At 40.4% G+C, this 26,445-nt stretch overlaps 1 protein-coding gene across 1 annotated transcript; it reads right to left on the bottom strand.

The window, feature by feature from the left end:
• Window positions 1-25,023: 25,023 nt before the first annotated feature.
• On the bottom strand, window positions 25,024-25,773 carry LOC142849025 (trophoblast-specific protein alpha-like). The gene is made up of 3 exons (XM_075971145.1): window positions 25,657-25,773; window positions 25,255-25,377; window positions 25,024-25,161 (listed from the first exon to the last, which is right to left on the bottom strand). The coding sequence occupies exons 1-3, from the start codon at window positions 25,771-25,773 to the stop codon at window positions 25,024-25,026; spliced, it is 378 nt and encodes a 125-aa protein (XP_075827260.1).
• Between the last annotated feature and the right edge of the window lie 672 nt (window positions 25,774-26,445).

The raw sequence follows: 26,445 nt of genomic DNA, 5'->3' as shown, positions 1-26,445 counted from the left end.
AATATAAGATAGGAGAAGACAGGTCTCAGCTGGGTCTCAGTCTGAGGGTTTGTGGAGGCAGGATCACCTATTTTAGTCTGAGGTAAGAGCCAGAGGCCGGCTGCTTTGCTTTTCTGATCTTCAGCTTGAACCCCAATATCTGTCTCTGGGTTCTTATTATTCATGCTATAAGTCACTGTTATGTTCATATAAAATGAGGTTCATGACACAGGATCAGGCCAGTGGGGCAGAAGGTGCCTTCTCTGCACTGAATGCTTTCCAATCACCAATTATACTTGTTTTTCTGATCGAAATTAGAAAGTTGGAAGCCCAGAAAATCCCTTGTCAATTTTCAGATCATTGCTGAAAGTGGGCACCTGAAACCGTGGAAACTGAGCTCTACCAGGGATGGGAAACTGACTCTGTAATGAGAGAACTCTCCACTCCTGTTAGCCACCCTAATAGCCAGTTATACCTTCAAGGAAAATGTTTTAATGATGCAAAATTTTATTAAAACAAAACCAGAAAGAAAGCACAATGTTACATTTAAAGTCGACTTTTAATTTTAAGACATTGTGGTTTACATTCTTTTTGTTAAAAAAATAAAAATTCTTGTGAGAATCAATAATATAAAGTAAGTGAGAGCACAGATTAAGGTATTGTAGGGTTTGTGAGTAATCATGTTTTAGATTTTATATCACAGTATCTTAAAAGGTTTCAGAGTTGGAATCCACACAGCCCAGGCTAGCCTCTGTACTGGAGAGGCCCCCTGCTGTTTCTTCTTCTATTTTTCCCTTGTTCAGCCTTGTCACCATCACACGGGTCACTTCTTGAAGCAGAGGGCTCCTGAGGCAATGACACATAGATTGCTTTATTCCGAGGTTAAAATAATGTTGCCATTTCTGCCAGAACCGTTACTCGGGCTGGAAGAAACACACTTGTTGCATTATTTACAAAGAATGCACCAAAGTGGCTTTGTCATTACCTCCCCTGTAACACATTTGTCTGACAAGGGAACCAACCATGTTTAAAACTGAACAATTAGTACAGCTACCCTGAGAAAGAAGAATTGGTTGTCACTTACAACCATGTCAACTGTAGGCACAGTCCAAAGAGCAGAACGCTTAGTCAAACAGTGAACTATGTGCTGTTTGCAGCTGATAGAAGTAAGGACTTCAGCTCCTTGTCCGCTTCCTTGTGGGCACTTGTAGGTAGAAATGTGACAGTCATACCTGATCCTTCTCAGCTGTTACATTGTTGTCCTTTGTCAAATCCTTATATTCATGCTTATCACAATCCAGGTCTTCTTCTGCCCACATTAAGTTTCCACAGCAAACTTTCCTGAATTCTTCATAGGTCTTCATGAAAAAGCAAATAAAACATTGAAAACTAACTGATACTTGAAAGATGTATAGAGAAGAAACATAGAGTTAACAATCCATAGCTCAGTCACCATGTCGCTAAATTCATTCAGGCTTGCATAGATGCCGGTCTGGTCTTGCCCATACTCGGCATTGTGTTCATCAATCTTCTTCTTCTCCTCCTCCCACAAGGTCCTTCTATATTTTTCTTCATCCTGATACATGGAAGAGACAGTGTTTCCTTCAGACAAGTCAAGAGGAGGCACGGAGAGGGGTCTCAGGACACGACAGCCAGTCATCCTCCACAGCCAGAGGATGAGCAAATCGGGCCACTTTGAGTTCATAAGTGAATGTCTTTCGCAAGTCCTTAGTGATGGCTGGCCTCTGTGGCCACATTTATGTCTATAGACGCTTAATAGCAGGGGCCATTCTTCCTGAAATCCCTCTAGACAGTGCCCATGTTACCAACCTGGCAATAGGTTTTTTCATATTTCATTTTCCATTCCTTCCATTCAGCATCCAAACTGGGATCTGGTGATGGAGCAGTTGAGGCCATTCTCAAGAAGAAAGACAGCATTGATCAGGTCTCAAAAACCTAGGGAACAAGGACTTGTCTAATACCAAATGGTCAGCCCTGAAAACATATGCACAAGTAATATTATGCATACTGACTAACTTATAGTTTATATATATATATATATGCATGTAGCAACAATTAATGAAATAGAGGTCAGAATTTAAGGAAGAATTAGAAGTGTTATATCAGGAGAAGTACACGAGAGAGTTTTTAGGGCAGAGAGGGAAGACAACAATGATGTAATTATATTCTCTTAAAAAAACAAAAACCCTCAAAAAAAAGTCTAGAGAAAGAAGAGAAGTTCCAGTTAACCAGAGCAAGCTATGAGGATGTTTTTGGAGCATGATTTGATAGGATCAGGGCCAGTGTACCTTGCTGTCTCTGCTCCCACCTGAAGTGCTGCAGCTTCTGTTCAAAGGTGGAAACCAGGATTGTGATGTGCAGGGTCTCCTAAAGAGCTATTTATAAGGGAGTCTGGTGGTGTAGGAGAAGAGTAGCCTGAGGCTCCACCCTTTCCTTCCAGGAGCAGTGGCTAGCCCTTCCCTGAAGCCTCAGCCTAGCCCACAGAATAGAGATATAAGCTAGCTTGACTAGTGTGTTAAGCATCCCAGCTTAACATAGTTCTGAAGACTAAGCAGACCCCTGACCGAAGCTGTTTCACACAGAATGTAGCTCACCTGACAGTCACAAGACTCATGGTATGTCCTCTGTTTTGTATAATTGAGTACTTCAGAAACAACCGAGTTGTAGGATGAACCCATCGATGACACAGTAGATCCTACAGTCTTACCTCAGATTCTGCGTGTGTATGGAGAGCTTGTGCTAGCCTAAGTACTGTGAAGGCACCGCTGGCAGCACATCTGAAGAATCTAGCAATGCGTACCTGTCTGTGGCTGCCTTGCCTGAAACGTATGACAGACAGGAATGTCTTCAGAGAGGATAAATAACTAACAGGAAAGAGAGGTGTCAGAGATACGTGTCATTCAGCCTGACCATCAACATCTCAACCTACAGCTTTAGAAAAAGTATTAGAGTTCCTCAAACCAAAAACCAGGTGCCCCATGCACCCAGACTTAAATGGCCAACAGGGTTTAATGGATAGGAGGAAATTGCTGTATGGGCTTCACCATTCCTTTGACTAACACAGCTGTGCATTTGACTGCAAAGCAGATATGACAAAATTCAGAAAACAATACAGTGGCTTTGGCTGAGAAATTAGAGAAAATATACATTCCTATAGAATACAGAAAATATACATGTGATCAGAAGCTTTTCTTTCTATTTTGATATATCACATAAAAAGATAAAAGCATAGTTGTATGGCCACATTCTTTTGATGTTCTCTGGAGTTTGAATGAATACTTGTCTGTCTGATAATTGAGATTTGAAGATTTTTGGATGTTTGTTAAAAGCAGAATTGAATGAACAAATGGATACTTTCCTAAAAGATGCATTTGCTCTCCCCAAGTCAAATTGGATGAAAATATAAGCAGAAATTGATATACACAGATAGCCATACAGTTTAATTCCATATTACAATCAAAATTAAAGAAAACTCTGCATGTTTGCAGTGTTCCTGATTTTTGGCTATGTGCTCAAGATGTAAACTATGGTTATTGTTCTCTGCTATCTTCTTATAGCCCTTATGGAACTTTCACCAAAATCAACTATATACTTAGACATAAAGCAAGTCTCAACAAATATGCAAAATTTGAAATAACACCCTCTGTTCTTTCTGGCCACCACAGATTGATGCTAAATATTGAAATCTTACAAATCCATGGAAATGGAACAACTTACTACTGAATAAAAATGGGTCAAGACAGACATCAAAAATATATTAAAACCTTTTCAAATTTAAATAAATATGAATACATAACATGTCCAAAATTATTTACACAATGAAGGTGGTCCTAAGAGGAAAGTTCATGGCACTAAGTACTTACTTAAAAAGATTGATAGATCTTATACTAGTGACTAAATAGTATGCCTGAAAGATTTAGAGCAAAAGGAAGAAATAATTCCCAAAGGTCAAAATATCATCAAAATTATCAACCATTGAAAACAAATTTAAGAAGTTATCAGAAGATGGAAAGATTGCCCCATGCTGATGAGTCAGTAGGATTAATGTATTGAAAATGGTCATCTCTTACTGTACAGGATTGTTTTAGCTGTCTTGGGTTTTTTTGTTCCATATGATGTTCAGCATTGGTCTTTTGAGGCCTGTGAAGAATTGTGCTGGGATTTTGATGGGAATTGCATTGAATCTGTAGATTGCTTTTGGTAAGATTATCATTCTTATTATGTTGACCCAAACTATCCAAGAGTGTGGGAGATATTTCCATTTTCTGATATCTTCTTAAATTTCTTTCTTCCAAGACTTAAAGTTCTTTTCAAACAGGTCTTTCATTTGTTTAGTTAGATTTACCCCAAGATAATTTATATTATTGGTGCCTAACATAAACAGTGATGCTTCTCTAATTTCTTTCTCAGCCCATTTAGCATTTGTATATAGGAGAACTACTGATTTTTTTTGAGTTAGTTATGTATCCTGCCACATTACCGAAGATGTTTATCAACTGTAGATGTTCACTGGTAGAATTTTTGTGGTCTCTTATGTATATTATCATATCATTTGCAAAGAGAAAAGTTTGATGTCTTCAAGGTAAAATAATCCTATATAATAAAGGTACTTTTGGGGAGGCTGGAGAGATGGTTCAGAGGTTAAGAGCATTGCCTGCTCTTCCAAAGATCTTGAGTTCAATTCCCAGCAACCACATGGTGGCTCACAACCATCTGTAATGGGGTCTGGTGCCCTCTTCTGGCCTGCAGGCATACACACAGACAAAATATTGTATACATAATAAATAAATAAATATTAAAAATATAAAGGTACTTCTGGAGGCATCACCATCCCTGACTTCCAGCTCTATAGAGTTACAGTAATAAAAACAGTTTGGTATTAGCATAAAAATAGACATGCGGACCAACGAAATTAAATTGAAGATCCTAATATTAATCCACACACTTATGAACACCTGAATTTTGACAAAAAAGCCAAAAATGTACAATGAAAAAAAGAAAATATCTTTAAAACATAGTGCTGGTATAACTGAATGTCAATATGTAGAAAAATGCAAATAGATAAATGTCTCTTGTCATGCACAAAACTCAAGTCCAAGTGGATCAAAAACTTCAACATAAATCCAGTTACACTGAACTTGATAGAAGAGAAAGTAGGAAATAGCCTTGAATGCATTGGCACAGGAGACCACTTCCGGAATAGAACACCAGTAGCACAGACACTGAGTTTGACAATTATTAGATGAGACCTCCTGAAACTGAGAAGCTTCTCTAATGCAAAGAACATGGTGAATAAGACAAAACAACAGCCTACAGAATGGGAAAATTCATCAACCCAACATCTGACAGAAGACTGATATCCAAAATATATAAAGAACTCAAGAAACTACACATCAAAATACTAAAAAATCCCATTAAAAATGGGGTACAGAATTAAACAGAATTTTCAACAGTAGAATCTCAAATGGGCAAGATACACTTAAAGAATTGTTTGACATCATTAGTTATTAGGGAAATGCAAATTAAAATGACTCCGAGATATCATCTTACACCTATCAGAATGGCTAAGATTAAAAACACTAATTCAGTCTATGTTAGAGAAGATGTGGAGTAAGGGGAACTCTTCACTGCTGGTGGGAGTGCAAACTTGTACAGCCACTTTGGAAATCAGTATGATGATTTCTCAGAAAATTGAAAATCAATTAAGACCCAGCATACACTCTTGAACATGTACCCAAAGGATGCTCAATCAGACCACAAGGACATTTGCTCAGATATGGTCATAGGAACTTTATTTGTAATAGCCAGAACCTGGATAAAACTTAGATCACATCTACTGAAGAATAGACAAAGAAAACGTGATGCATTAACACAATAGAATATTAGTATTACTCAGTGGAAAAAAGCAGTGACATCATGAAATTTGTAGGCAATTGGATAGAACTAGATTTTGAGTGAGGTAACCCAAACCCAAAAAGAAAAACTCACTCACAAGTGAATATTAGATGAAAAACAAAGGATAACCAGGCTACAATCCTCAGTCCCAGAGAAGCTCGGTAACAAGGAGGACCCTAAGGGGATCACATGAATCTCCCTGGGAAGAGAAAATAGATGAGATGTCCCAGATAAACTGGGAGTAGGGGAAGAGGGGGAGGGGTTAGGGGTTGTGAATGAGGGATCAGGATGGTCTAGTTGAGGTCAGGGCAGAAGAGGAGAGTAACAAAACAGATATCTTGATAGAGGAGGCCATAATGGGGCTAGGGAGAAACCTGGTGCTGGGAAATTCCTAGGAACCCACAAGGATGAAGCCAGTGGTGTCTATCTGGTGTAGGTATGGATGTTCACACAGGTTTATGGGAAGAAGTACAGAGCCACCTCAAGGCTGATTTTAGCCTTTCCAGTTGCAGGAGGCCTCAGCTTCTCTCAGACTGAGAGATGAGCAAAGGGTCCTTTATTCTAATACAATTCACACTTGTATCAAGTCAATTCTGATACCAAAGTCTTTGATCGGAGTCCCCCAGAGGGACAAGACCAAATGCAAATTCTCAGCTAAGAATACCACAGTTTTCTGGGGGTTCCTTAAACTAAGCTTTCATAGGCTTTGATCCCCCAGGAAGACTCTCAGATAAGACTTTAAACAGAATATACAGGGGCAGCAGGTAACAATCACAAAAGGCAGATCAAAAGCTAGAAAATAACACTCCAGAGTCAAGTCTGCTGCAGAAATCTGTGGGGGTTCATTCCATACCCCAGCTAAGACTCCTAGCAATAGTGAAGAGTGTGCCTGAACTGATCTTCCACTGTAATCAGATTGGTGACTACACTAATTGTCATCATAGAGCCTTCAACCTGTAACTGATGGAAACAGATTCAGAGATCCATAGCCAAGCACTAGGCAGAACTCCTGGAGTCCAGCTGAAGAGAGGTAGAAGGGATTATATGAGCAAGAGGGAGGGGTTCAAGATCGTGACAGGGGAACCCACAGAGACAGATGGCCCAAGCTAGTGGGAGCTCACAGACTCTGCACAGCTAGGAAGATGGCATGGGATCAACTTAGGCCCTCTGCATCTGGGTGACAGTTGTGTAGCATGGTCTTTTCTAGGACCCTTTGCAGTGGGAGCAGAAACCGTCCCTGACACATGAGCTAGCTCTTTGGAAAATATTAGCTATAGTGGGATGCCTTGCCTAGTCTTGATGCAAGGGGGAGGAGGTTGCGCCTGCCTCAGCTAGATATGCCATGCTTTCTCGATTGGCATGGAAGGCATTATATTTTCTGAATGGAGACGGAGCAGGAGTGGATGGGAGTGGGTAGGAAGGAGGTGGAAGGAGAGAATGAGAGGAGAAGAGGGAGGAGAAACTGTGGTTGGTATGTAAAACAAATAAATTAATTAAAATTTAATTTGCACAAAAATAGAAACCAGGATAGTGCATTTTAAATAAAACTTTATTTTAAAGACATAGCTTTACTTGTTCTTTTTAAAAGTTATATCTAAAAGTCATTCTGAGAATAATTAATATAAAGGAGCTGAGAACATGGGTTAAAGTGTTTGTAAGGTTTTTTATTTTAGTGTGATCATGCCTTGGAGTTCACACCACAGTGTGGCTCTAAAGGGATTTGAGTGTTGGATCCTGTGATGTTGAGTTCCCTTCTGCTCTGCTCCCTTCCCCCACTTCAGACCTTCTTCCCCACCATCAGGCAGCTCACATCTTGGGGCAGGAGGCTCTGAGACAAAGGCACAGTGGTCGCTTCCCTCCTTGGCTACTTTACGTTGCCATCCATGTTACTCTGGCTGGAAGCAAAGCACACATTGCATGAATTAGAAAGACTGCAGCAAGGTGGGTTTGTCACAGTTCCTCCCCGGGAGCACCCGCCCTTCAAGGGCACCAGCCGTGTTTAAAGCTCATGAAGCAGAACATCTACCCTGAGCAGGAGAAGGTTGTCACCCACAAGCAGTTATCACCTCTAGCCACAATCCACAGGGCAGAACACTTAGTCAAATAGTGAGCTGTGTGTTGTTCCACAGCTGACATGAGTGAGGACTCCAGTTCCTTCTTGGCTTCCCAGTGGGAAGTTCAGGGTGATGCTGTGGGACAATGGTCTTGTACTCTAAAGATCTGTCACTTGTATTCGTTTACTAAAATGCTGAGTGGCCAGTAGCCAGGCAGGAAGTATAGGCGGGGTAACCAGAACAGGAGAATTCTCGGAAGATGAAGGGCTCAGTCTACAGTTATCACCCAGACTCAGAGGAAGCAAGATGAGAATGTGTCACTGCTAAAGGTACCAAGCCACATGGTGAACTCAGAAAAGAATTATGTGTTAATGTAAGATGTAAAAGTTAGTTAATAAGAAAGCCTGTGCTTATAGGGCAATCTCTGTGTCTTTGGGAATGAATGGCTGTGGGATCAGGCGGGACAGAAATCTCTGTCACCAGGGTGGGAATGTGACACCATCATACCTGATCCTGGACAGGAATAGCATCACCACTCCCTGACCAATCCTCAAAATCGTCAACTGGCTGTGTTTGGGTTTTTTCTTCGTCTTCAAACATTGTGAATAAAAGTTCATTCTTCTCTTTCTTGAATTCTTCTGGAATCTTCATGGAAAAAGTAAATAAAACATTTTAAACCAACAGACTAACTATAAAAGTGTGAAGTGAAGAAGCACAGAGCTAAGCCGTCTAAGCCACACTCACCAGGCCATCAAAGACATTTCCTTGAGGGTTGACATTGTCATCCTCCAGGCTATTTTCCTTATTGCCCTGTTCAATCTTCTTCATAAACTCCTCCCACATCGCTCTGCTCTGTTTTTCTTCAACCTAGAAATGACGTAAGTGACAGTGTTTCCTTCATATTAAGTCCAAACACAAGCCAACCATATGGGCTTGCTGTGACAGATAAAGAGAAACCAGGAGAGGGATCTCAGGACACTACAGCCAGCCATTCTCCATACCCTGTATTTCAGCAATGGAAGCCACCCTGTGTTCATAGTACACAACTTTAAACAGTTCCTTGGTCATGGTTGACCACTATGACCTCCTTTATTCCTATGTATTCCAAAGAAAAAGAACTAGTTCTGACATCCCTTTGGACAGCTTCCATGTTACCAACCGGCTTCTCATTTATTATCGTCGCCTCTTGATCTTTGACCTCCAGACTGACATCAGGGGATTCAGTAGCTGAGGCCACTGCCAAGCACAGGATGACTAGGAAGACAGCAGGGTTCATGTCTCAAGTGCCTGGAGGAAAAAGGGAGAAATCCCAGTCTATGTATGTCAAAGTTACTAAAGTGTTTCCTTCTTTACTGAGAAATTAAGGCACAAATGGTGGATCGAGATTGTTTGGACTATTCCAAGCATTTATCTAAGCAATATGCAAAAGGCTAATGTTGTGGCTTGTTTAAACAAAACACATGTAGGTCTTCATTAGGCTAAACACATGAGTAGCTGCTCATGGCTGCTCTAGGGATGGAAAGAGTAAGTAATGTGAGCTTCACTTATCAAATAGATGTTTATATATCTCATGATTCCAAAAGTTGTAACTGAGGATATAAGGTAGAATGGACCTAGGATTTGTACAGAGTAAGGTAACTTCAAGAGCTGAGGGACATTGGACATCTTCTTCCAGCTTATTGCATTGCAGGAGTTACCCTATGTCTTGGACCCTCCCTCCTGAATAATAACAATCTAGCCTCTCCTTTCTTGAGAACCTAGGAACGACAACATCTACTTCTTCCTCTGACACACAGTTGTCTCTGTGCCCCCTGAGTCTCTGCCTACTGCCTCACAGAGGAAGGGGTTCACAAGGACATGTCACTGGAAGGCAGAGCCACTAGTATGCATGGAATAAAGAGGAGACCTCTCTTAGCCAGACTTTGCATTCTTCAGTTTACCTTCCCAAGAAGATGCCTGGTTAGGGCCATGCTGCTTGGTGTTCTGTCTGTACAGGCCAGAAGAGACCTGAGGTTTTAAATTGTTTTGATATGGGAAAAGGTAATCTATCTGAAAGGGAAGTGCTAGGCTGCCATTGTACAAGGGACAAATGATACTTCCTGTGACCAGGCTAGACTTGTACTCACAGGGATCCAACACAAAGTGGGATGCCTGCGGGGCCTGGTTGACTCATTCCATCCTTCACTCATCCTCCCCTGCTTCTGACCAAGACTCCTAAGTGTAAGATTTCCTCATTCATGATGGGTCTGCTTCATTCTCCAGGGTGTCTCTCCAGGGCTCTCCCCCAGTTCCCAGTCTACTTTGGCAGAGCCAGGGCTCACCTGAGATGTCCAATGCTGTACTTGTGCACTTCACTGACTCAGCTCCTCAGTGGTTCCTGGGCATCCAGAATGTAGCCCAGCTGCACACCGTCTGTCTTTAAATCCCCAATCTCTGGCCTCAAAGCCCCACCCAACAATCCTAATGTCTTTATGACTGTCTGTGCAGATGACAGCCTTGGGCCCCAAGCTCTATCAGTCCAGATGTTTTCAGAAATTTGATTCCACCCTGTCCTGGAGGATGGAGTGATGTGTTGTCATGGTCAGCTATGGGGGAGATCGCAAAGGCCTCTTGTAGAGGATGCTAAGGAATGAGCCTTGAGTCCTAGGTTCACTTAGCACCCCTCTATTTTGCTTGTGGGTTTTTAAGAAGCATGTGTTTCCAGACAATTTTGAATGGATTTTCAACATAACCATGCTTTTAACTTTGAATAAGAAACACATCCTGGATTTGTATGAGTCAGTATTTTCAATTCTAATGTCTGTTGGTAGGAATACAGACCCTAGGATGCTTCCTTAGTATATGGGTTGAATCCAGACGGGTTTCAGAAAAAACTCTTAGGAGAGGAACTAGAGTGATAACTCTGTAGTTAAGAGTATTTGCTGGTCTTATAGGAGACCCAAGTTCAGCTTCCAGGATCCTCCTGTGGCCCCCAACAATCTTTAACTCTAGTTCCAGGGAATCCAATACTCTCTTCTTCTCCCTTTGAGCACTGGACACACAAATAGTGAAGGCAAAATGCACACACACATAAATCAAAATTAAATAAGAGATTTTAAATAAAGAGAATAATTATAGAAAGGCTGTCTTGAAACAGAGATGGTCAAGGTCAAAGCCTTGGGTGGGACAGGGGATGAAAGGACGGGATGAGGTCTCCTGTGAAGCCTCCACTGGTTGCACATCTTGCCTAGTCTTTTTGAGCAGAGATACTTTGACCTCTGCTGTCTTTAGCAACTGATTCATGATAGAAGAATTATTTGTAAAGGCTGTGTTAATTAATGGAAAGGGGTAAATGAGAAACATGGAAATTTCTTCAGTTTTACTCTCTGGGTTCTGCTGTATGGAAACCTAGTGAGTATCCTGAAATTTAAGTTAAGAACCTCAGTGTTAAAACTTCATGAACTTTAAAGTTAAAATGTAAAAGAGAACTTAAGACAGTTTTAGGTAGAAGAAATCATAAGTATATAACAGTAACCATTAGCTACTGCAACCCAGAACCTAGAAACAGAGGTCTCCAGGAGAGCATGGCCACCAAATCAACTAAGTGGGGCTCTCATGGGTTCAGAGAGACTGAAGCTTGCTGCTTCAGGGCTTACGTGGGTCTGTACCAAGTACTCAGAGTATATATCTGTGAGTTTGGTGTTTTTGTGGGACGCCTATGAGTGGGAGCAGGTATGTCTCTGACTCTTCTGTCTGTTTGGGGACTCTTTTTCTCCTGTCCAACCTCAGTATGAGGACTTTTGTCTTGTCTTACTGTCTCTTGTTTTGTCCTGTTTGGCTGTCATCTCTTGGAGGCCTGCTCTTTTCTGAAGAGGAAATGGAGGGGGAGTGGATCTGGGAGAGATGAGGTAGGGGAAATTGGGGGGAGTAGAGGGAGGGAAACTATGATCAGGATGTACTGCGTGAGAGAAGAATCTTTTTTCAATAAAAAACCCAAGGTTCAGACATGTTCTAAATCATTTTGATTTCCTTACTAATGTAAACATGCATTTGTTATAGAAGTCCTTTCCAGGTAAAACAATCATCTCTCCATTTCCACAATAATATTTCTTAATGAATATTATTTTACTTATTTGGTAAAAATGGGATCATAATACACACATTTTTGCACATATCATAATTTACAGATTTTTCTGAGTGAGATTCATTTGGTGCCAAGAAGCACCATGTAACCTGTCATTCTTTTCATTGAGTGACACATATATTGCATGCAAGCTCCCATTTTAACTATTGTAGTATGGGTCCAGTGGCAGTAGCCCCTTAAAAAGCCATTTGATAACATAAATGGTGGGCCTGCAAGATTACTCTTGCATTATAAACACAGCTTACAGGAAACTCAGTGACCTGAATTTAAGTCACTCTATAGTGGAAGTAGAAACCTGACTCCTGTACATCTTCCTTGACCTCCACACACACGCCCTCCCCCAAATTTAAAATACATAATAAAACACAATTTTTCTTAAATGGAATTAATTAGGTCCCATTATCATGTGTTCAACTTTCTTACTTTTTAAGGATAAATAATATTTATTACATAGTTTTTGGTTTGAATGAGATGGCACCATATTCTTGGACATCTATATATTTGGTCCCCAGTTGGTGACACGGTTTGGGTAGCTGTGGGAGACCTGGCTTTCCTGGGGGGGAAACATGTCACCAAGTGTGGGATGTGAGCATCCAAAGCCTTGCACTTGTTTCTAGTGTGCTCTCTGCTTCTTGTTTGTGTTTCAAGATGTGAGCTCTCGGCCCCTGCTTTAGTTGATGTGTCTGCCCTGCTGCCACTCTTGCTGTGAACCCTAATCCTACGGAATCAGAAGCCCAGAATAAACCATTCTTTCTATAAATTGCCCTGGTCATGGTGTTCCATTACAGCAATACAATAGTAAGTGATACATAGAGACATTATTTTTCCCCTGTACATTATTTCATGAACACGTTTCCCAACCAAGTAGGAAAAGAAGATACAATATCTGTTTCCCTTACACTATCAAGTGTGGAGAAAGACTAAATTTGATCTACAGAATCTGTAATGGAAGGGAAGCATTTACGGATGTAATGAGAAGCCAGAGAAAGGAAGTCATGATTGTTGCTGCAAGTGATTGGGATACCTGTTTATATGGAAAATCTGTTAAATTATACTTGGCTCTTCTTAATTTAGACCTCTAAATCTTGTGCTAAGCCTGCCTATGCAAGTCTTTGTAATCCTCTTTCAGACAACAGTGCTATCAAGTCAGTTTAGCATGAACCTCCATCCTTACTCTATGATAATCAATGCTGTGTGATAAAGAGCCCTTTTCTCCACCAATGCCCCAGGTTATGTCTCCTCACAGGGCCAACAGCAAGATTCCTGTAGGTCTGTTTAGTCAGACCCCTTCACCTTGATGCTTCTTAACAATTTCCCATCTACTGACTCTCAGTCAGCTCCTTGCCATAAAATTTGCATAACCATCTCTACGTGACACCTAGCACTCTCTTGCCTCTCAAGCAGGATTCCATGCAAATGACTCCTATAACCTACTCCTTAGTATAGTTTTCTTAGATATTTTAATAAGTAATTAATTCTTTAATTCCTAGATACGCCTTATTAAGCAATCATAACTTAATTTCTTTCCCACAGTACTTTTTCACCCTCTCCTTTTCCTCTGCCTCACTAGAACAGCAGACACTCGAATTGAAAGAAGAGCATTTAATTAAATGGTTTCCTTTGTAAGAGTTGTAGTGGTCATGGTGTCTCTTCATAGCAATTGGAAACCTAACTAAGACATACAGGTGATGTGGGATTTCCCTCTATATACTGTGAATATGTTTTATTGCCATTGGTTAATAAAGAAGCTTCTTTTGGCCAATGGCTTGATAGAGTAAAACCAGGCAGAAAATCCAAACAGATGTGTAGAGAGAGTATGCAGAGTCAAAGAGACTCCATGTATCCTGCTAGAGGAGACAGACACCGGAGAACCTTACTGGTAAAGCACAGGGTCTGGGCAGCCAGGAAACAAACACACAGCCTCCACCTACAGAGATTGGTGTACCAACGTGGGCTGACTATATCCACATAAAATCTGAGAGAGCTTTAAAAAGGAACTCTAGACACAAAAACACAGAGTTTAGCACAGCTTCTTGGTAGCCTTTTTTTTTTTTTTATTCAGATGGGCACTGATTGCTGATACCAAGCAGGGGCACTATGGCTCCATTAAGAGAGGTCTTCTTGACTCAGCATTGGCAGCAAAGGCTGCATGGATTCTTTAGGGGAGGGCTTCCTGGTTTTTGCTAGTTGCAGGAACAGCTCTATGTGTTTCAGGATGTTGAGTACTTAAATGGGGTCTATGAGTAGTGTGTTACAAATTGCTTAACATTAGACATAGCCCTGCTGTCTGGAGCTGGGGCAATGTTCATGGCTCTCAGAGGCAGTGAACATTCCTTCACCATGTTGGACTGGGTGGAGCCAACAGGCAGGGCCATGGAGTTGGTCCTAGCCAAATCCTTTGAGCATTTAAAAGAAAAGACAATACATTCCTAGTCAAATAATAATTATAGATATGCATGCAGTAAAGACAAATTCAGATGGAGAGGACCTCTAAATGAGTCACAGTGTTGGATAAATGTACATAGGCTTGAGAGAGGAAAAAGAGTATAGAGAGTTACAATATAAAAGAGTACAGATAGTCATAGATTAAAGGAGTAAGCATAATAAAATATAAATATTAAACTTGTAGAAAAAGTAATAGAGTAAGAAAAATAAGCCATGTAAAGATGGAATATGCACAGAGAGTCTATATTATGTATATTATTGTGTTTTATTTAAATTTTTTTGACTGTGAATGAGCTAAGTATAGAGAGACATTTCATTTTATGGGCTGTTAAACTAAACTAACATAAATATTTTAAAGGTATCTTTACTACAAAATTTGGTTCTAAGGATATGTTGCTTTGGAAAAGAGGTTCTGCTTTTTACCACAGAGGATAAAAAGCTGTGGATACCTTACCATCTAATATGGTTTGATAAACAAGACCTGCTGAAACAATGGCCCAGATGGTCTAATATCTATGACAGCTTCAGGACTGCTGGCTGAGATGGACCCACCACACAGGACACCCATGAAAACCTGATTAACAGTGCCCCAAATCAGCAGGAAGTAGTCTAAAGAACAGTGTCCAAATTCTGTAAATGACTGTTTAATGTTTATTTACATTTAAAGGGGGATATGCTATAGAGATGAATTGGTATGGATCTTAGTTTATTGATACAAATTTAATGCCAATTTTTATATGTATATTTCTGCTCTTAATTAAGGTATTGTGATTGTGCAGCTCATTAAAAAATAAAGTGTATACTTAAAAAAACAGGTTAACAGATTATATATGTATATATATATATATGTATATTAGTCAAGCTTGTAGTCAATTAGTTTGATTTTATAGATGTACAGAGATATATTTCAGATGGCTAGGTATTTTTGAAACCTTTCAAAGACTAACAGAATATGGCATTTAAAATGTTTTAAAAATTTAGGACTTTTCATGATGAGACACTCTGCTCCTGGCAGCACCAATCTACCTCAAGAGGATGATGGACATTGAAGAGACTCCTTATGGAGTCTATTTTAGCTATTTCATATTTCTTGCTATTTTAGCAAGAAACTGCTCTTGCCTGGACTGCTTGAGGTTATGCTGTTTGAACTGGATACACAGGGCCCATAGAAAAATGATTGTTGAACTTGCCTAAAGGTGAGACATTCCTTCAGGTTTCCTGCATCATGAAAGAGTCTGCCAGACATTCTGCAGGATACAGAAGAAAGTGACTGACAAACTTCCAGTAGAGGTGAAGCAGTCTTTCAGATTTCCTGCTTCATGGAAAAATCTGCTGGATACTACTGGCCTGTAGGCTGAAGATGGATGCTCCAATGCTACAGAAGAACTTTGGGTGACTGTCCAGGCAGTGAGATGTCTCTGTCAATTCTAGAGTTTTGGAAGTTGCTTACGGTGTACTTCCTGTTAACTTAGGTAATATTATATCCTTATGGGGTCTTTAATGGAGTTGAAGAATATATAGTTATAAATATAGAATTCCTTAGTTGTGATAAAAGATAAAGTAGATATAAATATTGTAATTGTAATTCTTACTTGATAGTTGTCTTGCTATATGTAATTTTACCATGTTAAAATAAAACTGTCTTTTTAAGTTAGACAGAAAAGGGAGGTGATGTGGGATTCCCCTCTGTTTTATGTGAGTATGTTTTATTGCCATTGATTAATAAAGAAGCTGCTTTTGGCCAATGGCTTAATAGAGTAAAGCCAGGCGGAAAATCCAAACAGAGATATATAGAGAAAGTAGACAGAATCAAAGAGATGCCATGTCGCTGCTGGGGACAGACACCGAAGAACCTTACTGGTAAACAACAAGTCTTGTGGCAATACATGGATTAATATAAATGGGTTAATTTAAGATGTAAGAGTTAGTTAATAAAAAGCCTAATCTGATCACTAAGCAGTGTTGTAACTGATATAGTTTATGTGTGATTATTTTTGGTCTGGGCTGCCAGGAAATGAACAAAGAGCTTCCACCTACATAGAAGAAAAAAATATTGTTGACAAATGGAATTTAATTGAAGACCCAGACACAAATTACACACTCATGGACACCTATTTTTTTTATAAAGAGGCTAGAAATACACAATGGTAAAAAGCAACATCTTTAACAAATGGTGCTGGTCAAAGTTGATGGCTACATGTAAAAGGATGCAAATAGGTCTGTATCTACCACCTGCTCAAAATTCACCTGAATTAAAGACATCCACATGAAACCAGATACACGGAACCTGAAAGAAAAGAAAGTAAAGAATAGCCTTGAACTCATTGGCTCGGTAGAAGGTTGCCTGTAGAGATCTATAATAGCATAGGTATTAAGATCAACAATTAGTAAATAGAAACTCACCAACCTGAAAAACTTCTGTAAGACAAAGGACACCATCATTCAGATAAGGCAACAACCTACTAAATGGGAAAAGATGTTTATCAACTCCACATATGATAAGGGACCAGATTTCAAACAACCAAATAACCAAATTAAAAACAGCATACATATCTAAACAGAGAGTTCTCAATAGAGGAAGCTCAGATGGCTGAGAAACATTTGAAAAAATGTTCAATATCCACAACCATCAGGGAAATGCGAATAGAATTTACCTTGAGATTCTATCTTACACCTGTCAGAATGTGTAAGATCAATAATACAAGTGATAGCTCACTTTATTTGTAGAGGATGTGGAATAAGGGGAACATTCTCCATTGGTGATAGGAGTGAAAACTTGTACAGCTATTATAGACATCAATATGACAGCTCCTCAGAAATTTGGGAATTGAAATACTGCTAGTTTCAGCTATATCATTACTCTTGGGCACATACCTAAAGGTTGCTTAATTCCAGAAGAATGGATAAAGAAATAGTGTTATAAATGGCACCATGACATTTACAGGCAAATGGATGGAATTAGAAAAATCATCCTGAGTGAGGTAATTGAGACATGGAAAGATAAATATGGCATTTATTCACTTATATATAAAGTAATTCACTAAACAAATGATAATCAAATTCCAACCTGTACATCCAGAGAGGATAGCTATAGAGTAAGTGACTAGCAGTGACATATGGATCTTCCTGTAAGGGGGAAATAGAATATATTTTATGGATGGACAGAGTCAGGGTTAGTAGAAACAGGAGGAAGAGGTGGAGAGGCAGAGTGGAGATATAACAAAGGGAACACACAGAGAGAGAGATGGAATTAAAGGGCTCTTGAGGTACGGTATTAAAACGTAATAGAGTGGAAATTTCCTAAAATATATGAAGGCAATTTGAATGCACGGGATACAGAGTCCCAGCTGGCCATCTCTCATCACCAAATGGCCTTCCAGTACTGGGACTAGGCTGATTCCTACTGAATTGTTGGCCAGGAGGAGTGCTATGGAAATCCCAAACAACCCAGACTGTTGACGAGACAATGTGCTCTTCTCCACAAACCAACAGCAGTGCCCCGTTGATGAGGACAGCACTAGTACAACTCACTGAACATGGAGACGTCAAGCTGGTGTCCTACATGTTACCTTCACCCTAACTTCCTAGTGTCTTTGTTGAGGGAAGGTCCTCTGCAGACTGCCAAAACAGACACAGAAACACCAACCCAGTCACAAACATTTCAAACATAATCCCTTACTACACTATAAATGCTATCATTGCACCCACAGACTGTGTACTACCACCTCTCAGTCAAGAAGCCTCTCTTTACAGCAAATACTGAACACACTGCGTAGATCAATGGAGACCCGACAGCCCCCAGAGATACATCTGCATCACAGCTCCTGCATTTATGACACAGGGAACATTGTAGAAGAGACAGAAAGTTTGCAAGACCCAGAAAATGAGGAAGTCTGTGTGAAACAGTCTCTACTATAGATGTCTGCATAAACAAGAGTGGAAAATAGCAATATCAATAGGCATATTAATGTAGGAGGGAAATTTTTCACAGGGTCCCGGTAAAAACGAACTACAGGCAACTAATGACTGTTCGGAGAATGAGGAGAACCTCTCTCTGGGATGAGCCCCCTTATTGGTTGTACGACACAGAGTGATCAACTATGAAACCATACATGCACAAACAACAAAACGGGACTCAGCAGGATGTATCAATTTCAATCAAAGATAAAGATGAGACCAACTTGAGAACGAATAGGAGAGATCCAGGGATAGGTAACTGGGAGGAGCCAGTGTGAGGAAGAAGGAGTGGGGAGAAAGTGATTCTGTTTCAATTAAAAACACTTTAAAAAATAGATAGAGCCTAAGCCTCTATTACACACTATAAACAAAGAAGCCGCTTGGCAGATTTTACATTTCAGTGGTGCTTGCTGGACCCGAAACTGGATCTCTCCAAGAAGCAAGGAGCAGGAAAGGCAGAAACAGCAAATCATGAGGAACGTGAAGGCAGGGATTCACAACCTACATACCAAATACGATCTTGACGTGAGATCATCACACAGAGCTCGTGTGGAAATGAAGATGACTCCTTACTTCTGGCCAGCTGACACATTCGTGAAATGAGGTATTTGTTGATGAGTCACAGGAGTCAACGAAAAATCCATGCTCCTTTCTACAACATTCCCAAGATTCTGTGCAAACCCACCGAGAAAACTCTGTGATATTTACTCTAAGATCCCTCACTTATTCCTTAGGTGAGCATTTTGCTCTACAATAAAGCATCACTTAATTAAAAAATGTCTGTTCTTTCACACACACACAGACACACACACACACTCAATTTTGGTGATTTATAACCCTTCATTAATCTTTCTAATTCACTTCTTTGTCTGGCTGAAATCCAAATCCCTCTTATCAATACCTCTTATTAACAAGCTTTAACCAGCAAAGAAAGAAATTTATTTTTTTTTTTTTTGGATTTTTCGAGACAGGGTTTCTCCGTAGCTTTTGGTTCCTGTCCTGGAACTAGCTCTTGTAGACCAGGCTGGCCTCGAACTCACAGAGATCTGCCTGCCTCTGCCTCACGAGTGCTGGGATTAAAGGCGTGCGCCACCACCACCCGGCTAAGAAAGAAAATTTTAATTGATTACATTTCTCTTCTCTCTCTCTTTCCCTCTCTCTCTCTCTCTCTCTCTCTCTCTCTCTCTCTCTCTCTCTCTCTCTCTCTCTCTCTCTCTTTCTCTCTCTCGTGTGTAAAAGTCCAGGTGTGGAAGTCAGAGGAAAACCTCTGGGTATAGTTTCTCTTCTTTTACTACATGGATTCCAGGGATCAATTCAGCTAGTCAGACTATGCAGCAAATGATTTTACCCAGTGAGCAATCCAACCATCCCTATTTATTGATTATTATTGCTTGATCTATTGGGATTAAATATAGCTGCTTGAAGGAGCATGAGTGAAGGCAGCTATTTATTAGAGTACAAACAACTCAGCCCTTGCTTACTCACTAAGAAAATTACCTCTCCAGTACGAGCACCCAGTAATGCTCTAGTCCCTGTAATCAATTCCATTGATCTATGTGCCTGTCTAGGGGCCAGTACCATGCTCCTTTATTACTATGGCTTTGCAGTACAACTTCAAATCAGGGCTGGCAATAGTTCCTGCAGCAATCTTTTCTGCTCTTGATTGCTTTGGTTATCCAGGGCCTTTGGGGCTTCAATATGAACTTAAATGAAGAATGACAATAGAATTTAATTGGTACATCCCGAACCCATGTATTAGTTAGTAGGGTGGTAATTTTCACAGAGCAAATCTCAACAATTCATGAGCATGGGACGTCTTCCCACCTTCCAGTGTCTTCAATTTATTTCTTCAGTATCTCAGAGATTTTTATTTCTTCCTTGACTGTTTGTTTATTTTTGAAGTTACTGTGAATGGGAGGATTAAAGACTCTTTCCCTGATTTCATCTTTAATCTGTTCGCCATTATTATTAAGGAAGAGGCTGGAGAGATGGCTCAGTGGTTAAGAGCATTGCTTGCTCTTCCAAAGGTCCTGAGTTCAATTCCCAGCAACCACATGGTGGCTCACAACCATCTGTAATGGGGTCTGGTGCCCTCTTCTGTCCTGCAGGCATACAGATAGAACATTATATACATAATAAATAAATATTTAAAAAAACCAGTATTATTAAGGAAGATTACTGATTTGAGTGTGTTAGTGATTTTTGAGTGTGTTACTGATTTGAGTGTGTTTACTCGGACCTTTTATGTACAGAAGTACATTTTCTGCAAATACAGAATTATTGACTCCCTTCTTCTTTTGCATCCATTTCATTTTCTTCTCTCGTTGTGTGTGTCAGTTAAGACATCAAGCATCATACTGAGTAGGAGTGGAGACAGTGGAAACCTTTGTCTTGTAATGGGGATGATTCTAGGTTTTCTCATTTTGCCTAGTGTTGGCTATAGGTTTGCTATATATGCCTTTTTAATGTTGAGTGATATTGCCTTCATTCGGTTCTCATCAGATCTTTATCATGAAGGGATGTGGGATTTTGTCAAAGGTCTTTTTTGTATCAATTGAGATGAACATGTGGTTTTAGTCTTTTAATACATTTATGTAATTAACTACATTTATTTAAATTTATTCATTGGTGTGTGTCTTTTTAACCATTCTTGCACACTGGAATGAAGCCAACTTGATCATGATTAATGATCATTTTGATAGATACTTGAATTCGTTGTACAATTATTCTATTGAAAACTTTGCCTGTTTATTAGATATTACTTCTAAACTTGTGTGTGTGTTGTTAATTTTATTATCAGTGTAATTTTGTAATATTGTCTTCATAAAAAGTTTGGACACATTCTTACCTTATATATTTCATGGAATAATTTTATTTGACTGTATTCATATTTACTCTGAGAATTTCATACATACACATAACATACTTTGATCATATTGCCTACATTCTCCCAGTTCAAATATTTCCTGTCACCCACCACATCCTCCCCTCTTCAAGCTTCATGTCTTCTTAAGCCTTGGTGCCCTGCTTGACTTCTCACCCTCAAGTCCTTTACTATTGAGTCTTCCTAGAATCATTTCACAGAACCTGGAAGCACTGAATAGGTGAAAATCTCTGTGCCCTGCTATCTCTGAGGTCACCCTCCCTCCAGCCGTCTCCAATACCAACCCATGAGGAATTGGTGAGGTTCTTGAAATTTTAATTCTGCCCTTTCTGTGGTTAAAATGCATTTGTTGTAACAGTGTGAATCCAGACACAGCAGCTAAATTCTATTTCAATACTCACTAGCTCCCACATTCCAATAAAAGGAAAAATAGGAACAGCAAGCAGGATAGATTTACATCAAATTCTGTCTTCATGTTTACTACAAAACAATGTCTACATGATGACCTAGGCACACAGTAACTCTACTTACACAGCACCCTGTGGTTCCTCGCATAGGACTAAGTTCTCACTCTAGTCTCACATCTCTTCTCATCCCTGATGACAACAGCTCTTCATTGTGCTACCTTACCAATGTAGACACATGGTCCTCAACTCAAAAGCCCACCATCCAACCCCACCCCGATGGAGTTCCCTCCCCTGAGAGAACACAGGCTGTGAGGAGAAAGTGGTCAGAACACAAAGGCAGCACTGGCTTGGGTACCAACCAAACACTAATGTGCAGGGGTCTGTACATCACCATCTACCACTCAGAATGTCCATGACCCCGAGACTGGACCCTGAGGGGGACGGACTCTATGAGATGAGATTTTATCAACAGGAAAAGACACAGCCAGAAGAAAAAGCAGCCCTGTGGTAAGAACACACCTGCTCCCTGAATGAGAACAGCCCAGGTGTTCTTGGACAGAGGTAAGGAGCTGTTGGGGCTTCGGTCAGATCCATCATCTGCCTGTACATTTTCACCTGTGCCTTCTGCTGTTCTTCCTGCTACCACCTTCATCCATCAGTACAGGAAGTGCGTAAATCATTCTTCAGGTTTATGTCCCAAAGTGCACTTCATTTTAGTGCTGAGCCACAGGAATACCCCTCACATTGTAAAAGCCTGAGCTGGCTGACTAGGTGCTGAATAACCCTGCTATATCCCCGATGCCCTAAAGACCTGGTAGGCAAGAGACATTTCACCCTGCAAAAACGAAGAAGCTCTTCATTGACATCAGGAGGTTCTTCTGTTGGATGGGCTTCTGAAGGTGATAGCGGTTCCTACACGACAATTATATATATATATGTTTATACATCCCTATGATTTCTCTATGAGAGTTATATAATATAACTTCTATATGAGAAGCTATAATCTCTTAACTTTGAAAGATTTGGGTTTCCGATCTCCTTGCTATGTGACACTGGATCTTCCCTCACATCACACATGTTCCTAGTCTTGGATGCTTCACCATCTTTAAATAGCAGCCCAGACATCTGCCAATGTGCAAGGCTAACTGGTCTACAAGGATGTTACTGAGCAGGTCTGTGATCTGAGCATCAGGAACCTACTACCAGTAGCATTTCTTGGAGTCAGAACAGTTAGGTGGTGTGGGATTCCCCCCTGTATGCTGTGAATATGCTTTATTACCATTGGCTAATAAAGAAACTGTTTTGGGCCTATGGTAGAGTAGAATATAGCCAGGTGGGAAATCTGACCAGAAATATAGAGAGAGTAGGCAGAGTCAAGGAGACACCATATAGCTGTGGAAGGAGAAAGGTGACCAGGAACCTTACCAGTAAGCCATGAGCCTCACGGTAAAACACAAAATAATAGGAATAGGCTAATTTAAGATATAAGAGTTAGTTAATAAGAAACCTGAGCTAACAGGCCAAGCTTATTAATTGTAATTAATATAGTTTTTGTGTGATTACTTTGAGTCTGGGCAGCCAGCAACGAACAAGAGGTATCCACCTACGGTTACAGAAACTTTACAATCTCACCCTGATAGGATGTGTCAGAGACTGAGAGGAGATTTGCTCTATCAGTCAAAGACAGAATTAGTTCAGGACAAGAAAAATAACCTAAGTATGAGGAGAAGGTCCCACCAGCTTCTGGGAGCCAGCAACTATGGACTTGGTGGCTCTTGAAAGTGAGGTCTTGCTGAAACCCTGGCGGGAAGGATCACTCTGATAAGTGGACTCTATTCTGGAAGGCTTCATATGTATGTATTTTCATTCATATTTTCTTTTAACTAAAAACATTTGTAGCTGTCCTTGCTATGTATGTGCATAAAGATATTCATGTAAGACATGGCATGGTAAGAAGCTGTAAGATTTTCAATTTTATTGTGCAATCACCCATTGATGTCATTGGAGTTTTTTTCAATTTGAGGATGAATAAAGCCTTTTAATATTTTTTAAATTTTATTTATTAAGTATATGGTTTCCGCCTGCATGCATGTCTGCAGGCCAGAAGAGAGCACTAGATCTCATTACAGATGGTTGTGGTCTACCATGTGGTTGCTGGGAATTGAACTCAGGACCTTTGGAAGAGCAGTCAGTGCTCTTAACCACTGAGCCATCTCTCCAGCCCCACCTTTTAATGTTTTTTTTTTAAATAAAAGAGTTTCACAATACAGGTGTAGTGCAGTCAAACAGAATGAAGGGTAGTCTCTTTGCACCGAAGAAAAACAATTTTCACTTGTCAAATTTATGTGAATTAAAATAATTGAATTCCAGAAATTTTCATATAGGCTTTCAGATTATTGCCAATAGAGGGCACCTAAAATCCCAGAAAAAAGATGAATCAAGGATGGAGCTATGCTGACTCCATAATGACAAGACTCACTCACAATTCCTCCAGACCACCATTTCACAGTCAGCTCTGCCTTTCAGCAGAATTATGTGCTAACCACATAAAAATTCACTTCCACAAAAAAGAAAGAAAGCAGAACACTGTATTTTAAATAAAGCTTTATTTTAAAGACAAATTTTTACTTGATCTTTTTAAAAGTTACATCTAAGAATTTTGAGAATCATTAATATAAAGGAGCTGAGAACATGGGTTAAAGTGTTTGTAAGGTTTTTTATTTTAGTGTGATCATGCCTTGGAGTTCACACCACAGTGTGGCTCTAAAGGGATTTGAGTGTTGGATCCTGTGATGTTGAGTTCCCTTCTGCTCTGCTCCCTTCCCCCACTTCAGACCTTCTTCCCCACCATCAGGCAGCTCACATCTTGGGGCAGGAGGCTCTGAGACAAAGGCACAGTGGTCGCTTCCCTCCTTGGCTACTTTACGTTGCCATCCATGTTACTCTGGCTGGAAGCAAAGCACACATTGCATGAATTAGAAAGACTGCAGCAAGGTGGGTTTGTCACAGTTCCTCCCCGGGAGCACCCGCCCTTCAAGGGCACCAGCCGTGTTTAAAGCTCATGAAGCAGAACATCTACCCTGAGCAGGAGAAGGTTGTCACCCACAAGCAGTTATCACCTCTAGCCACAATCCACAGGGCAGAACACTTAGTCAAATAGTGAGCTGTGTGTTGTTCCACAGCTGACATGAGTGAGGACTCCAGTTCCTTCTTGGCTTCCCATGGGCAGTTCAGGGTGTGAATGTGACACCATCATACCTAATCCTGGACATCACCACTCGCTGGCGAATATTCAAATTTAACGGCATCACCAACTGGCTGTGTTTGAGTCTTCTCCTCCCCATCAAACATTGGCAATAAAACTTCATCCATCAATTTTGTGAATTCGCTATCAGTCTTCATGGAAAAAGCAAATAAAACATTGAAAACCAACACATTGTAAAAACGTGAAGGAAGAACACAGAGCTAAGCCACCCAAGCCACACTCACCAGGTCATCAAACACATTCATTTCTAGGCTGATGTCCTCGTTCTCCAGGCCTTTTTTCTTATTATAGACTTCAATCTTCTTCATAAACTGGTCCCATATCTTTCTTCTGTATTCTTCTTCTTTCTAGGGATAATGTAAGTGACATTATTTTCTTCATATTAACTACATACACATGTTGAGCCAGTGGACCTGCTGTGGCAGACAGAGATGAGCCCTGGAGAGGGATCTCAGGAGCCATTCTGCATACCCTGCATTTCAGCAATGCAGGTCCCCTCATGTCCATAGCTATTTTAAGGAGTCCTTTGGTGACAGTTGACCCCATGACCTCTTTTATGTCTGTGTACATCTAAGAAAAGAACTAATACTCCTGAGATCCCTTTGGACAGTTTCCATGTTACCAACCGGCTTCTGATTTGTTATCGTCGCCTCTTGATCTTTGACCTCCAGAGTGACACCAGGGGATTCAGCAGCTGAGGCTACTGCCAAGCACAGGATGACTAGGAAGACAGCAGGATTCATGTCTCAAGTGCCTGGAGGAAAAAGGGAGAAATCCCCAGTCTACGTATTTCAAAGTTACTAAAACGTTTTCTTCTTTACTGAAATCCAATGGTGGATCAAGACTGTTTGAACTCTTCCAAGTATTTATCTAAGCAATATGTAAAAGTATAAAGATGCGATTTGTTGAAGAAAACATATGGAGGTATTTGTTAGATCACCAACTTTAGTAGCTGCTCATGGCTGCAGGCCTGGAAAAAGCAAGATGTATGAGCTTCAGTTATCAGGCAGATGTTCATATACTCCATGATTCCAAAGTTAAAACTGAAACTAAGGACACAAGGCAGAGAAGACCTAGGATTTGTACAGAGTAAGGTAACTTCAATAGCTGAGGGACATTGGACATCTTCTTCCAGCTTATTGCATTGCAGGAGTTACCCTATGTCTTGGACCCTCCCTCCTGAATAATAACAATCTAACCTCTCCTTTCTTGAGAACCTAGGAACGACAACATCTACTTCTTCCTCTGACACACAGTTGTCTCTGTGCTCCCTGAGTCTCTGCCTATTGCCTCACAGAGGAAGGGGTTCACAAGGACATGTCACTGGAAGGCAGAGCCACTAGTATGCGTGGAATAAAGAGGAGACCACTCTTAGCCAGACTTTGCATTCTTCAGTTTACCTTCCCAAGAAGATG

This window comes from Microtus pennsylvanicus, chromosome 4 (assembly GCF_037038515.1).
Source record: "Microtus pennsylvanicus isolate mMicPen1 chromosome 4, mMicPen1.hap1, whole genome shotgun sequence".
In the NCBI taxonomy this organism is placed as follows: Eukaryota; Metazoa; Chordata; class Mammalia; order Rodentia; family Cricetidae; genus Microtus; species Microtus pennsylvanicus.
The sequence above is the reverse complement of the archived record's forward strand: the minus strand, read 5'-3'. Positions and strand labels throughout refer to the sequence as shown.